The sequence below is a fragment of the Raphanus sativus genome, chromosome 9, assembly GCF_000801105.2.
Source record: "Raphanus sativus cultivar WK10039 chromosome 9, ASM80110v3, whole genome shotgun sequence".
NCBI classification, from domain to species: domain Eukaryota; kingdom Viridiplantae; phylum Streptophyta; class Magnoliopsida; order Brassicales; family Brassicaceae; genus Raphanus; species Raphanus sativus.
Window position 1 is genome coordinate 12,223,041 of NC_079519.1, and position 15,951 is coordinate 12,238,991.

Below are 15,951 nucleotides of genomic sequence, written 5' to 3' on the forward strand. Positions count from 1 at the left end.
GGCTGAATAGGCATCTTCTGTGATTGAGTCTTCTCGGAAGTACTTGCTCCGGATGAAACTTCGAAAACTGAATCACCCTCAGAAACTAAATCATGAAAAAGATTCATTAATCGCATGAGACAAATTCAGATAGTAAAAATCATGAATTAAGAATAGAAGGTTACCTTCTAAACCAGCAACCGTCACTGAATCAGGGAAGGACGTCTGGTATCGTTCAGGAAACCTAGCTGATCCAACTCTCGAAGTGGTGTAAGCTACCCAAGTGTTAGGGCTATGCTGTAGCTTCCTGTAGAGAGCTCCAGTGAGTTTACTAGACAACTTGACAGGATCCTTGATTTCTGCAAAAAAGAGTCAAAAGACAATTAGCACAACATGATAAGCTAAGATAAACATGCGAACATATCCCTAAAATCCTAACCAGAAATGTCAGACCATGAGGTCCTGAGGTCACGGCCTACAGGGACCGTCAAGGGATCAATCTTGACATAAAAGTACTTCTTGCGCCAGTCATCGTCACTGGCCGAGAACTTGAATACGCCTAGCCCTGGATGACCGGGGAGATAGTAGGTACCGCTCCCGCCATCCTTGGAAGTACTCTCCTTTATCGAGAAGAGACTCATTAGCTCAGTTAACCCTACGATAACCCCTTCCTCCTTGGCTCTAGTGATGAATCCGTTTATCACTCGGATGACTGACGGACAAAGTTGAGGAAGGGCTAGCTGGTAATGATCTAAGAGATCCAGCAAAAGGGTGGGGAGAGGAAATCTAAGATGGCACTTGGAGATATATTTCTCATGAACGCAGAACCAACCCTCCGGAACGGTTTCGGGGGTCTCATCTTCAGCACAAGCTCTAACTAGATCGCTCTTGCCGTGAGCTTGAACGGGGAGATTGACGACGTCCTGACCCTTCAAGAGTGAAGGAAAGTAAGGACCGGAGGAGGCGCTCTTGCCGCCTTTCTTCTTCATCCTCTTGACTCTTGCTCCGATCGAGTCCTTAACCTTCTTCTTCTTGGCTTCCGTCATCTTCTCACCAGCTTCCCGTTTGACCTTCATAATACGGGCGCCGGAGGCTGAGATCTGAACTTCGCCGGAACCTTCTTTTCGACTCATAATAATGAAAGGAAAGGAAAATAGGAAGCAAAAGAGGAGAATTGATCTAAGGCGGAATCTCAGAGAGAAGTTCAAGACGAAGAACTAGTTCGATCAAGAAGCGAATAAAAAAAAATATAACGAAAAGCAGTAAAATAAAGGAAAGAGGTGAATTACCTTGGAAACCATCGAGAGGCGTGGAGGAAGTGGAGAGACAAGCAGTTAATTCTCTCAGCTTTATATCCCATCACGTCTCGAAAATCGGAAATCAAATTTCAAACTCGCTTTAATCTAAGCCGTCGATTTAATTAAAAAGAGATTACAGCCGTCCGATTAAGCGAGAATATATATGGTTAAGATAGCCAATAATCATTATCTCAACCACAAGATCTAGGTTGGACGGCTAGGTCTAGCTCTCGAGAATAACGAAACCTAATCTCGAGAGCTGGGGGCAACTGTTGGGCCCGAATATGGCCCGGTAGCTGATTACCAAATAATAAAAGATGATAACGGGCTGCGACAGGCCCATCACAAATTTGATGCCTGAAAAGGAGCTAAGCTGGAGCCGGAGGCTGAAAGCTAAGGACTCTAACCAAAGAGGTCACGACGAAGAGGAAGCTCGCGTCATAACAAGATGAAGCACAGGACCCGGTCAAGGGGAAGCTGTTGCAGATTCCACAATAAGCGGAGGAGATCTCGGAGATCAGTTGAAGACAACCTAAAGAAGCCCAAGGCTATTTAAAGAAAAGGTCGAGGACTAAAGAGGGGATCCAACTTTTGTTCACTTTTACGATCATTTACGTAATCTCCAATTCATTTTGTTATCTTTGTAATCATACAGAGAAACATCTTTTGTAACCATTCTTTTACCACATTATCAATACAAATCCAATTCATTCTACAAGTCATTACGGGATTCAGCCCACGTTATCTTTCCCTAACCTTTTCTAAACACTAAACCTGATCTAAAATCTAGGTGTGAGTTTAACCCCTCACAATGGCTTCACAGTCTCCTGTGATGGCTTCATAGTCTCTTGTGATGGCTTCTCGTAATGAACATTTCCAAAACTACCAAAATCCGCAGCAGCATTCTCTCCGACAGTAGGCTTTTGATTTAGATTCACATCATGATGACCTTTGTTTGCAGTCAATGAGACATAAATACACATAACGTCCGTCTTGAGCAATGTGATGAAGCTTGCTAGTTGTCTGTCGCTGCTCAAGGAAATCGGAAAGGCATTGCTAGCCATTTGCTCCGTCATACGTTTAGGCAACATATAAGAGAACTCGACCGCATTCATCTCACTAATATTGTAATCTCCACAAACCATGCGGACAAAATCCTCATATCTGATATCGTCTTAAACAAAAAAAGAATTCCCCTTCTTACATTGATCAAGAATGAACTCTCCGCCAACATTACCCATCTTCCATTGTCCAAAAACAGTAATTAAATGCACCATTATCTGCATAATAAAACTTGCATCAGTAGATCCGAAGACACATTGAAAAACTAATGAATTGTATCGGCAAGAGAACAGCATTGTTAGGCAACCATTAAAAAAGACTTGGACTTTGTTCATAAATCATAACAATCGACTGTTTATCGTACCTGGTGTTTTTCAGATCTGGTTTCGAGGTTTCGTCAATCAAATCGAATGTAATATGTTCGCGTTTAACCAATAAATTCACTTAATTTATCAGATATAAACAAAGATCTGAAAGCAAACAAAGTATGAGGGTGAGAGCCGTTGAAGGTAAAGTGTCTAAACAACAATGAAATCTGAAAGGAGATAGAACCGTTGTACGTAAAGTGTTGTCTTTTATTTCTCTTTTATTTTAATTTCTATAAAACCAGTAATGGCATTATTGTGGTAGAGGGGTTAAATGGTCATTTCAGAAAGAGGGTGGACCCTTTTAACAATTTTCCCTTGGAAGGGTACCAGTCTCACTTTAGTTTTTGAAAGTAGGGCAATCCAACAATTCACCCTTTAATTTATCAATAAACTTATTATATTTTAAATTATAAAACAATTTTTTTGTTTTAATTTTTAATTATTTTAATTTTTATTGTTTTTGTTTTATTGTAAAATAACCTATATAGCACGAAATGTAGACCATTATTTAATTTAATAAAAGAATTCAACTATTGCTATAGTATTTCCATTTTTCGTAGTGTTTACGAAAATGCTATCTTAGAAAGGGTACCTATGATGACTGCCGCATATATAACATATATGAATTCGCTATGAAATATCTATGATAGCATATTTTCCACGCTAAGAATGTATATATTTTGTGTAGTGTGACGAATGTGGATATGAATAAGGTGATAATAATTAGAAAAAAATGGATATTGATTATAGAAAAGAGGTGGTGTCTAAGGAGACGATAAATACAGAACACTGTGTAGAGTTGGTGATGATCGTATTGTAAAAGTAACGGAAGGTAAGGTGGTGAAAATAGAAGAAGAGTGGTACTAGTTGATAATAAAAAGAAGAAGATATTTTGATTTTTCATTAATCGGATACTAGTAATAGTATAGTACATATTACAGAAATGAAATATATTTTTTGTTAGATATTTATTTATGCTTTTTGTTTTAGCAATTGATGTTATGACTTTTCAGGGGTCCCTATCAAATGATGTAGTATAAGAGATGTCGAACCAATTCTAAATGATTCTAATGTACTGAGAATACAAATTCATACTTAATCTAAGTGCAATCCCAAAGTGAGATGGTTTTTTAAATTAGAGGAATACTAAAATGCAGTAAAACAGTAAACTTTCTTTGATTATGAGATGGCAGAACTCATGAGATAAGGGATTAGATCTTGGGTGATCAAGTTTTGAACTAAAGGTGACAGCTTTCAATCAATCTATCAACTTTAGGCCTAGACACAATCATAAACAAACTCTATTTCTAGATGGATGCTTATTTGCTAAGATGATTCAAGCATCAAATCTCTTTGGTTGAATGTCATAAAAGCAATCATTAAAATAAAGTCTACTAGCCATCTTAACACCTTTAACAACAAATCTCTTTAGCAAAGTGTGTTAAAAGCTTAGGAGAGTTGGATCAGACATTTCATCAAACACCTTTTGGGTGAAAAATGCCTAAAACTCAACTTTTGAGAGGCCAACTCAAAAGATGCATTAAGAGCACTCTACTAGGAAGGAATAAGAGAGATCTACACCTAAACACCTTAGATCTAGCTTGATCACCCTTAATCTCCCTAACCCATGAATCCTAAAGTGGATTACTCACTAATCACCATGATTCCTCTTAAGCTTATGAGGGATTTAAGCTTAATCATGTAAAGAAAGGAAGAAAAGAACTTAAAATTACTCAAGAACACAAGAACAAGATGATGATTTGATTAAAGGCAAGAACTTTCACCAAAAAGGTTTGTGTTTCTTAATAGAAATTAAGATAAGATCTAAGAATAAGTTTACAAAGTATTTATAGTAGCTGGAAAAACAAGGGTACAATGGTAAAAATGAGTCTGGTCAACTCTCAAATGCTGACTATGAAAATGGTCGCAGCTGCCTTTTGGCGCTGTCAAGAAGCCGATGAGGGGTGCAAAAAGCCGCTGGGATGCGCACACCGGATTCTCGTCACGTTCACCAAGCCGCTGCAAGAAGTCAAAGTTTTGCAGGGAGGAGTGTTTTTCCCCAGCGGTTTTCCCCAGAACTTCTGCACCGGCTTCTCGCCATGACGCCAGGCCGCTGGGTGACGCTAGGCCGCTGGGTGTTGTGCATCGGCTTCTTGTCGAGGTCGTAATGCCGCTATGTGGTCACTTATGCCTCTGGGACACTTAATGATCTTGAAAATCACTAATCTTGCCTCCATTCAACCTCCAAATGCTCCAAAGTTACTATTTGATATCTTCATCATCTGATAAGGACAAATGCAATGCAATGCAACCTAAACAAGTCTAAATACAATCCTAAATGATCAAAATGCAAGATAAAAAATGATGAAATCTATGAAAAACACAAGATATTAGCAATTCAGCCTAATTTCTTTTTTTTTTAACTTGCATAAACCGATCCTATCGTATATGATGGATATGGTCGACATGACAACCTGAAAGGACAATGAGACGTAAATCCTAATTATGTGTAACGCCCCGACCGTCCACGGTTAGTGGGCCACTCACGTCCGCTCATTCGCCCGTAACCCATCCATCTAACGGTCGGTCCGTTATTTTTTTCAAAGGCTCGAAATCATTATTCATGGATCCTGCAATCACCACCGACATTTTCCCGTACTTTGGTCTCACTCGCACAAAATCGCGAATCACTTCCCGATAGATCACCCATCCTTTCAATACTCCAGCCCAAGCACGCTTAACTCTGGAGTTATAAACGGATATGTGACGGAAAGGTAAATAAACTTTAGCGAGATAGGTAGCTAAATCAATTCTCTTTTACATATCACAACTCGGGATGTTATAATTCATCCCCTCTCAAAGAACGCAACGTCTTCGTTGCGCCCCACGACATGTGTCAAGATGTCTCTCAGGTCAGATTCGAGATGGCTATCCCGCTCTGATACCACTTGTAACGCTCCGACCGTTCACGGCTAATGGGCCACCCACGCCCGCTCACTCGTCCCGTAACCCCATCCCATCTAACGGTCGATCCGTTAATTTTTCCAAAGGCTCGAAATCATTATTTAGTGCCCCTGCAATCACTGACCCTGACCGTACTTTGACCTCACTCGCACTGTCTCGCAAATTATTTCCCAATAGGTCACCCATCCTTTCACTACTCCAGCCCAAACACGTTTAACTCTAGAGTTCTAAACGGATGTATGACAGAAAAGGTAAGTCGACTTTGGTGATATAGGTAGTCAAATCAATTCTTTTAAGCCCTTTCACATATCACAATTCGGGATATTACATTATGACTCACACATAAAATACGAGTTTCGCACACTTCAAACATAAATATAAAAGTCTAAATACATTGGGTAGTTTGCTTCTTCCCTTTCGATGACATTTAGTTGGTTATGTGTTCCAGAACTTGTACTTTCCCCGAAGCTACACATGTGCTACACGTAGCCACAGCTTCACCAACTTCCTTGATTGCCGTAGCAAACGCATCCACTTCGCAAAGGACTGCTTCCATCACAGGTTTTAGGGCCTCCTCTTCGTTTTTTACAACAGCAAGCTCTGTAGACCCCAGAATCAATGAGATATCCGTAATATTTTTTTCGATCATATGAAACAGATTTCAAAAAAAAAGAGAAAAAAAGACTTATTGATTGGAGATACGTATATGTTTTAAATGCTTAGAACAAATGAATAAGTAGTAATGAATTAATTTGTCTTTTCAGAAAAAAAAATGTTTGAAAGTTCAAACTGTGAACAAAAATAAATTAGTTCTAGAAAACATTGAACAAAAATAAAATAAATTTGTATCTGCTTAGGACAAAACGGTAAGAACGGTTCTGTGAGTTTTCTTGAATCTCTTTTTTTTTTCCTTTCCAGATTAGCTCAAGTATAAGGTCAATGGCGGCTGTTGGAATAGTCTGTGGACTACTGTCGAAATACTGGAGTTCCGATAAAGATGGAACCAACAAACAAAACCAGAATGCTTACACAACTGCTTGTGAAGAAGATCCAAAGCTCAAATCATATGGTTCTTTGTTTGAGCAACGATTCAACAAATTGAAGAGCGAGCTCGCTGCAGGAGGCAAAACTGAAAATTATTCCCTAAACTCAGTCAAGTCGCTGTGCGGGTTTCTAGTTGAAATGAACGAAGATATGGCCGAGGAAATTACCGCCAGCAAAGATGTATTGGAGAACGAAGAACTAAGGTCTTTGGTTGACCTCTATTATGAGAGTTCCACGAAAACTTTAGATCTATTTAATACCGTGGAGAAGTGCACCAAGAAAGCAAAATTAAGCTTTTTGATCGTTAAAGTTGCGATCAAAAAGTTTGAAAAAGAGTCGATGGACGACACGGATTTTGAAGGAAACCTGAAGAAGAAGAAGAAGTACGCCGAAACGTTAGTGGAGCTGAACAAGGTTAAAGCTATGGGCGATCCTTTTGGTGACGAGTATAAGAATCAGTTGGAATCTGTACGCTCGGAGCACCTTGTGCTTTTAAAGAAGATCCATGAGCTGCTGGTGAAGATTGATAAAAAAAAGGCGAAATTAAAGAGAAGGAGGAGACTGGTGGCTATTCTTTACGCTTCTGCGGCTTTGACTTTTATGGCCGTAGAGACTTACGTATGCATAGCATTCGTACCTCCGTTGGCGTTCAATACTGCCAATAAACAATGAAACCCGTCTCAGAAACCAAATGGAATGCCATCAGTCCACAAAGAACATTATTATAACTTGGGACTGCCATTGATGCATGTGATGTTAAGTCAAAACAAACTTCAAGTAGAAATTGTCTCTGCAGAAATAGGGTCTCCCTGAAATCAAGCTCATCAAAATGCTCTTTTTTCGAATCGTTAACAACTTCCCAAATCTAAATGTCAGAAGGCTGCTAGGCACTACATCATACGCAACTCCCTTGTCTACATCCAAGCGGTTGTACGAGAGGACCCTATAGAGATAAAGACATAACTTGTAGATAAAGATAACTATTTGTATTGTATTTATCTTCTGTAGTTATCCCCTAATAGTTAGGAGATCCTTCTTGTATATATACATAACATCGTACAAGAATAACAACAAGAGATTACATTATATTTTATGGTATCAGAGCCAAGGAACAATCCTTGATCTCTCTGCTTCCGCAACCCTAATTTTCTTTTTTTAAAAATCGTTCTTGACCTATTTCCATGGCGTCAACTACCACTACAAGAAAACGTCTCATATATAGCATGACGAAAACGCTATTAGAAGATGGCACAGCGTTATCGCGAACGCTGTATCTTCCCTCGCAATCTTTTCTCGGGCACTTTAGATAGCGTTTTTTTGTATGGTATTTTAAAGCATTATTTCAATAGCGTTTTGTTTCTTATGCAATTATATAACTTATAATAGCAGATTATAATTGCTGTGATAAAGTAGTTATAAAATAAAAAAAATTATAAAAAAAAAAAATTAATATTTTTAAAAGAATTTTATATATCGAAATTGTTTACAAAATAACCAAAAACAAAACCAAAAATCTAAACCATAACTAAACCAAACATAAACCTAAAAACATAAACCTAAAGCTAAGTCTTCACCATCATCGCCATGACCACCAAAAATATAAAACCTAAAGCTAAGTCTCTGGAGAACATATATGTCGACCTTAAGGTTCTTCCCCACCTTGAGCTTCAGGGTTTTAAACCCTTCTCCTGTGTACTTTGCGGCCAACTTCGAAGCTTCAGGTGGAGAAACTATCCGATCCTGAACATAGACCATCACAAATATATCAAGATGTCCAGAGCGAAGACACTTTGAAAGAATCTGATACAGAATCAAAAGAGAAAGAAACGGAAGCAAACAAACAAGATGAATCAATAACAGAGAAAGTAGTAGAGGTTGTTGAAACAGCACCTGATACACCGATATCTTGAAGTGTAGACATCTGTTTATATAGTTCCTCCTTTAACTAAGAACTTAACCTGCAAACACACAAAAAAATCAGAAAGGATATGAAACAAACTAAAGAAGCTACAAGAAGATTCTCAAAACTTGACCAAACAAAAAACCCAGAAAAAGCCAGGCCTTAGGAACAAACCTCACAACAGCAAAACCTCCAAAACAGTTCGAATCTTTTACAGAAACATAAAGGGAACTTGAGACAACTCAGAGCATTAAAAACTTGCTTTTTTATGAGACCCAGACACTTTGATTTCACAAAAAACAGAGAAAAAGTTAAGAAATTTAAAAAGAGACATACACAAGGAAAAAGAAACAGAGAGAAACCGCAGAGAAGCGGAGCATAACAAGCCAGTGTTTTGATCAGTTCGAGATTCATCCAAAGGTGCAAACTTTCTTGCTCTTTAACCTCGTCACTGAACTAGTAACACACAAACACAATCAAGACATAGAAGTAACCGAAAACAAGACAATGAAGGTTCTGTGAAAAGCAATATACGGCAAGTTCAGTGGTTCCTCACCTCCTTAACAAGCTCTATTACTCCTGAAAATCCAATCTCATACCCTGGCTTCGAGACCACGCCTTGCACCATTGCCGCCGAGACCATGCCTTGTCCCCTCCATAGTCAAGCCTCTTGTGCATCCTCCAATTTACTTTACCAAAAAACCAAATCAATATCAGATTCAAAGGAGAGAAAGAGAGGGAAAGATAGAGACGAGACAAAGAGAGAAAGACTTTGTTCATTCTCCAATTTCACACAGTCTCCGGATCTTTCTCTCCACCTCCGGATCTGTTCTCTCCGTCTCAACCTAGACAAGATGAAGAGAGAGAGACCTTGTTCTTGTGAGTTTCAGATCGGTGACTTCATGAAGGAGAGAGAAGTTGAAAGGATAAGATTGAGAAGACAAGAGAAGTCAAATACACTGAGGGATGAGAGAGCTCATCACGGTCGATAAGGGAAGAGAGTCGCCACAGCGGCTGAGAAACTCTTTGAGAAAATCAGAAGCTTCGCTGCCGCCTTCGACGAAGCTCCGCCTTGCCACCGGAGACAAGAGAGCAGAGAGAGAGCGAGGTTGTGACGGAGACGAGTAAATGGGAGGATGGAAACGAGGAGAAACGACGACAGAGAAAAGACGAGAAGTCACGATGACGAAGGCGCCGATGCATCAGACGATCTGTTTCTAGATTTTTTTTTGTCTGTAAATGGGAGATCTGAGAAGAGGAAGAGAGAAGAGATCGATCGATGAGAGAAAAACCTAATAAGATTGTTTTTTCTTTTTTTACTTTTTTTTTGTTTTATTTGTGGAAACAAGTCGAAGAATTCATTTTTTCGCTAAGTACTTAGCGGGAAATCGAAAAATTTTCCGCCTAGAATATAGATAGCGTTTTCAATATATTTAGGAATCCGAAAAAATAAACCATAGCATAGATATTTGAAAACGCTATCTTAAAAAACGGATCAAGTTAAAAGATAGCATTTTAGGCTAAAACGCTATCTTCTTATGCTATCTTTACCCTCTTTCCTTGTAGTGTACGAGCTCCTCTACATCTTCTACTACCTCATCTGTATCGTCTAGTGCGATAGAATCTACTACTACTACTTGGAGTCCTTACAATCTACATACTTCAGATAATCCTGGTGCTCTAATTACACCGGTGATTCTCAAAAGAGATAACTATTCAGAGTGGGCAACTGAGTTCTGGAACTCGTTGCAGGCTAAACAAAAGATTGGCTTCCTCGATGGGTCGATTGCTAAGCCTTCGACGAACCCTGACCTAGCTCGTTGGACCTCTGCAAACTCTATGATCGTTGGATGGATGCGCACGTCGATTGATCCTCCAGTCCGATCCACCGTAAGTCACGTTCAAGATGCTCTGCAGCTTTGGAAATCTCTCAAAAGCAGGTTCTCCATCAAGAACGCAGTCCGCAAGCACCTACTTGAGGATGAAATAACTAGATGCAAACAGAACGGAGAGTCTGTTCTGGAATACTATGGTCGCTTATCCAAATTATGGGAAGAAATTCAAACCTTTAAGCCGACTGTATTCTTGTACCTGCGATGCTGCTACTGAACTTGAAAAAGAACGAGAAGACTCTAAAGTTCACAAGTTCCTTTTTGGTCTTGATGATGTGAGATTCAACTCAATTCGATCTCAAATCATTGATGAGGATCCGCTTCCTGGTTTAAACGTCGTCTACTCCAGAGTCATTCGAGCTGAGCAGAACATCAACAACATGCGATCTGCTGATATCAAACAAGATGCAATCGGATTCTCAATCAAATCAGACCTCTCCTCTGCTCCTACGTCTATAACTGCCTCGGCTGTTGCAAATCGGAATCGTGATCCTGCTCGGTCTTGCACTCATTGCAAACATACAGGAAACGAAGCTTCTGAATGCTTCCTCCTACATGGTTACCCGGAATGGTTCCTGGAACAGCAACGCAACTCCCCTCGTAATACATCTGGTTCAAGGGGACGTGGAGGACGATCATCTAACTCCAGTGGTCGTGGACGTGGTCGATTTAATGCTGCTTCTACATCTGTCAGTGCTCCCTCTACCTCTACAACTGATCAAATCTCGGCACTCATAAGCCTGCTCCAGTCACAGCAATCTCAACTCTCCACTGATCGCTTGTCTGGTAAAACTGATCTTTCTGATGTTATTATCGATACTGGTGCTTCTCACCATATGACAGGCGACTTGTCTCTACTACGAGATGTCATTGATATCATACCTTCTGCCGTTACGTTCCCAGATGGCACTGCCTCGCGTGCTACTAAACTTGGCCAAATACATCTAACCAAAAACTACATTCTTACTAATGTTCTTTTTGTGCCAAATTTTAACTGCACCCTGATTTCAGTTTCGAAATTACTAAAGCAAACCGGCTGTATTGCAATATTTACTGACACCATATGTGTTTTACAGGACCGTTTTACGAGGACCCTGATTGGAGCCGGTGAAGAGAGAGACGGGGTATACTACTTCAAAGGTGTCAAAGTTGCTCGAGCTCATCAATCGTCTGCGAAAGGTGTCTCTCCTAGTGTTCTATGGCATCGAAGACTTGGTCACCCATCCTACAAAGTGCTTTCTACATTACCTATGTTTTCTAGTTTAAAAGTTGGTGTTAAGGATTCTCACTCATGTGATATTTGTTTTCGTGCTAAACAAACACGATCAGTTTTTCCTGATAGTTCTAATAAAGCTTTGGAGCCTTTTTCTTTGATTCATTGTGACATTTGGGGTCCTTATAGAACCTTATCTTCGTGTGGTGCTACTTACTTCCTTACCATTGTTGATGACTACTCTCGTGCTGTGTGGACTTACCTCATGTTAGAAAAATCAGAAGTTAAAGACTTGATCAAGAACTTCTGTGTTATGGCTGAAAAACAGTTTGAGAAACAAGTCAAAACAATCCGAACTGATAATGGCTCTGAGTTCATGGTCTTGTCTTCTTACTTCCGACAACAAGGCATCCAACATCAAACCTCGTTTGTTGATACACCCCAACAGAATGCTCGTGTTGAACGAAAGCACAGACACATCCTCAACATTGCACGCGCCCTTCTATTTCAGCCAAACTACCAGTGACTTTTTGGGGTGAGAGTATCCTTACAGCAGCTCATCTCATTAATAGGACGCCATCTGTTGTACTAAACGGACAAACTCCCTATGAATTACTCCACGGCTCCAAACCATCTTACGACTCCTTACGTACCTTTGGCTGCCTCTGTTACGCTCAACGCCGACCTCGAAACAGAGACAAATTTAGTGATCAGTTGGTCATGCAGCTTTCTTAGCTGCCATAACGGCGTCTACAGATCCTAAATCTTACCGCGAGGCTTCTCTGGACGATATTTGGAATGATTCCATGACCGACGAATACACTGCACTAGAAGCCAATCATACTTGGGATGTTACCTCACTACCTCCTGGCAAAAAGGCGATAGCGTGTCAATGGCTTTACAAGACAAAATTTGATGCACAAGGCAACGAAACTCGCAAGAAATCTCGCCTAGTAGCCTGTGGAAATCGTCAACGAGAAGGGCTTGACTATACAGATACGTTTGCTCCCGTGGCCAAACCTACTACTGTTCGTCTATTTCTTAAGCTTGCTGCCACACACAAATGGGAACTACACCAAATGGACGTCTGCAATGCCTTCTTGCATGGTGATTTAAAAGAGGAGGTGTACATGAAGATGCCACCAGGGTTTCAAGATCCTGATCTAACGAAGGTGTGTCGCCTACGTAAATCTATATACGGGCTCAAACAGTCTCCTCGATGTTGGTTTGAGAAGCTCAGTACTGCCTTAAAGTCCTATGGCTTCAAGCAAAGCAGAGCCGACTTTTCCCATTTTTACTTCATCAAAAGCGACATATCACTTCACATCCTTATCTATGTGGATGACTTCATAATAGCCTGTAATGATCTCTCCACTTTACATCGCTTCAAGAACTATCTACATCAGTGCTTCCACATGAAAGACTTGGGCAAACTCAAATACTTCCTCGGTATCGAAGTAGCCCGTAATGCAGATGGTATCTTCCTCTCCCAACGGAGATATGCATTGGATTTAATTACCGACGCTGGTCTCCTTGAGTCTAAGCCATCTTCAGTTCCCATCGAACTTAACCACAAACTGCTCCTCTCGGCTTCTCCTCTACTTACCGATCCTGCACGATACCGATGCCTCATTGGTCGTCTCATTTATCTTACTTTTACCAGGCCTGACCTTTGCTATGCATTCCATGTTCTTTCTCAGTGTATGCAAAAACCTCGCCAGGATCATTGGGATGCTGCGTTGCGAACGGTTCGATATATTCATGGTTCTCCTAGTCAGGGCATACTACTACGTGCTGACTCTGATCTTTGCATCACCGCCTACTGTGACGCTGATTGGAATACATGCCCTATCTCTCGCTGCTCTGTTAGTGCTTACATTGTTCAGCTTGGTCAGTCTCCTATTTCGTGGAAGACAAAGAAACAAAAGACTGTGTCTATGTCCTCTGCCGAAGCTGAGTATCGCTCTATGGCCTTCACCCTGAAGGAACTCAAATGGATCAAACAACTACTTACGCCTTTCGGCATTAATCATCATCAGCCTATGCGCCTCTACTGCGACAGCAAATCAGCTATATATATTGCAGCCAACCCTGTTTTTCATGAGCGCACTAAGCATGTCCAGTCGGATTGTCATTTTGTGCGCGATGCAGTCATGGAGAAGCTCATCACTACAGAACATATCAAGACCAAGGAACAACCAGCTGACATACTCACCAAGGCTTTACCGTCTACTACATTTGCTTACCTTCTCTCCAAGTTGGACATTCACAACCTTTTACTTCCAACTTGAGGGAGGGTATAGAGATAAAGACATAACTTGTAGATAAAGATAACTATTTGTATTGTATTTATCTTCTGTAGTTATCCCCTAATAGTTAGGAGATCCTTCTTGTATATATACATAACATCGTACATGAATAACAACAACAGATTACATTATATTTTAGACCCTTAGTTACGACGTCAAAACTGAAAACCCAGTCTCTGAAGCCTTGCAATTGTCTGTGATGATAAGATAGACTTCCTCTATGCTCTCTTTTTCTGTATGCCCAAGTCATTGACTCTGTTTTTGAAGAGTTCATGTGGCTGTCTGCAACTTGTTGGATTTTCAAAAAACTCCTATAAACATCTTCATTTGTTAGGGCATCCTGTTGAAGAACCTGAAGAAAATGATCATTGAGCTGATCTTGATCAGGTGGCTCGGCATTTGCTTGGTGTATGACGAAAGTTGAATAACCATAGATTTCTATAAATATCTCTCCATCACAAGATCTGTGTTCACCTCGCAGTGAATCAATATAGATGTCTGATATCACTCAATTTACCCTAAGGAGTGAATTACTCTCATCAAAAGAGGTCAAGTTATAGTACTTAGGGATCGAATCCACAAGGAGCTAAGGCACACACTAGATCTAATAGTTATGATTATGCGAGGCTAACAGTAAATAGATTATAAAGCAGTAAATAAAATAGTAAATATATTAAATGGCAAGGGCGAACAAGGTAGTTGTTCTTATGTAACCGAGAGTTGTTGATGGAAGGATGGTAGCTAGATCTAGGGTTTCTATTCAGGTATTGAGGATTATTATAGCTATAGATGCCTAACAAGTTGCTTGCATGATACTATAGATCTCAGCCGCTTAACTCAAGTGATGTATCACTGGTTAAATAATCTAGATCTCTGGCCACACCTTTCGCATGATGACACATAAAAAGAGTCGGTCGATATCCTTTTGAGATATCGAGCGATACACCTTTCGCAGCGCTGATCGATTCACCTGTCGGGATATCGATCGACGGTTTCTAGATCTTCCTAGGCGCGAGCCGAATATGAACACTAGGTCTCAAGGAGGAGCTGTCGCTCTTCTCAACAGGAGACAAGCTAGTTCAAATGGATAATTCAAGATAATCAAAGATCCTAGTAATCTATGTTCTAGTTAGCTAATCTAGAACAAGCATAGGGTGCAATCCATTTGATGAGTATCAAAACTTAGCAAGTATAGTTTGGGGCTAATCCCACAAACCTATTTGAACCTTAGATCTAACAGGTGGATCTATTCAGACTTGAAGTATGTCACAGAAATCATAGATGAATAGATGAAAAGCAATAGATAAATAAACCAAAAGCAAAGGAGTTCCAGGAGGACTCTCAAGGAGTTCCTCCCTTCTCTCCTAACTTAGAACAATGAATAGAAGAAAGCGTAGAAAACGTAGCCGTCAACAATGGCTTAAAAATAACATAAATAGGGTTTCTGGTCGTCAAGGGTATTTTGGTAACTTTGTGGTGACTCATGGGCTTCAGTCGGTCATGAAATATACTTGGCCCACATTCTGATGTCCCTGTCGATCGACATGAAGTGTGCTATGTCGATCGACATACAATCCTCTTCTCGGCAGCCTTCTCTCGCGAGGCAGACTGACCACTCTTCAGTAAATCGGGCATAACTGCAGCTACAAGATGCTGATTGACCTCAGACCGGTGGCATTGAAAAGATAACGCAAAGCTCTATCTCGTGTCATAATATGGGCTAAATCCAACGGTGGGAAGATCTCCATAGAGAGTTAAACATCTGAAGCGTCTGTGCAGTTCTGCACTTCGAAAGACTCCAAAAGGCAGCAAAATCACCATATATCTCCAAATCGTCCCTGAACCTGTAAATACTTCTAAATAGACTCCAATATATAGTAATTAGTATATAAAACACTTATATACCATGGGTAAAAATGGGT

The 15,951-nt window shown here is 40.2% G+C and overlaps 1 protein-coding gene and 1 long non-coding RNA gene across 2 annotated transcripts; one reads left to right on the top strand and one right to left on the bottom strand.

Annotated features, from left to right (window-relative positions):
• The first annotated feature begins 6,392 nt into the window (after window positions 1-6,392).
• Window positions 6,393-7,734, top strand: LOC130499675 (UPF0496 protein At5g66670-like). Its single transcript, XM_056994000.1, has one exon. It carries the CDS (start codon window positions 6,611-6,613, stop codon window positions 7,385-7,387), a length of 777 nt encoding a protein of 258 aa, XP_056849980.1. The 5' UTR covers window positions 6,393-6,610; the 3' UTR covers window positions 7,388-7,734.
• A 430-nt stretch (window positions 7,735-8,164) lies between these two features.
• On the bottom strand, window positions 8,165-9,974 carry LOC130499676 (uncharacterized). Its single transcript, XR_008938563.1, has 6 exons — window positions 9,574-9,974; window positions 9,387-9,460; window positions 9,172-9,304; window positions 8,952-9,071; window positions 8,606-8,673; window positions 8,165-8,455 (listed from the first exon to the last, which is right to left on the bottom strand). It is a non-coding gene; the product is annotated as an uncharacterized LOC130499676 (long non-coding RNA).
• Window positions 9,975-15,951: the final 5,977 nt, after the last annotated feature.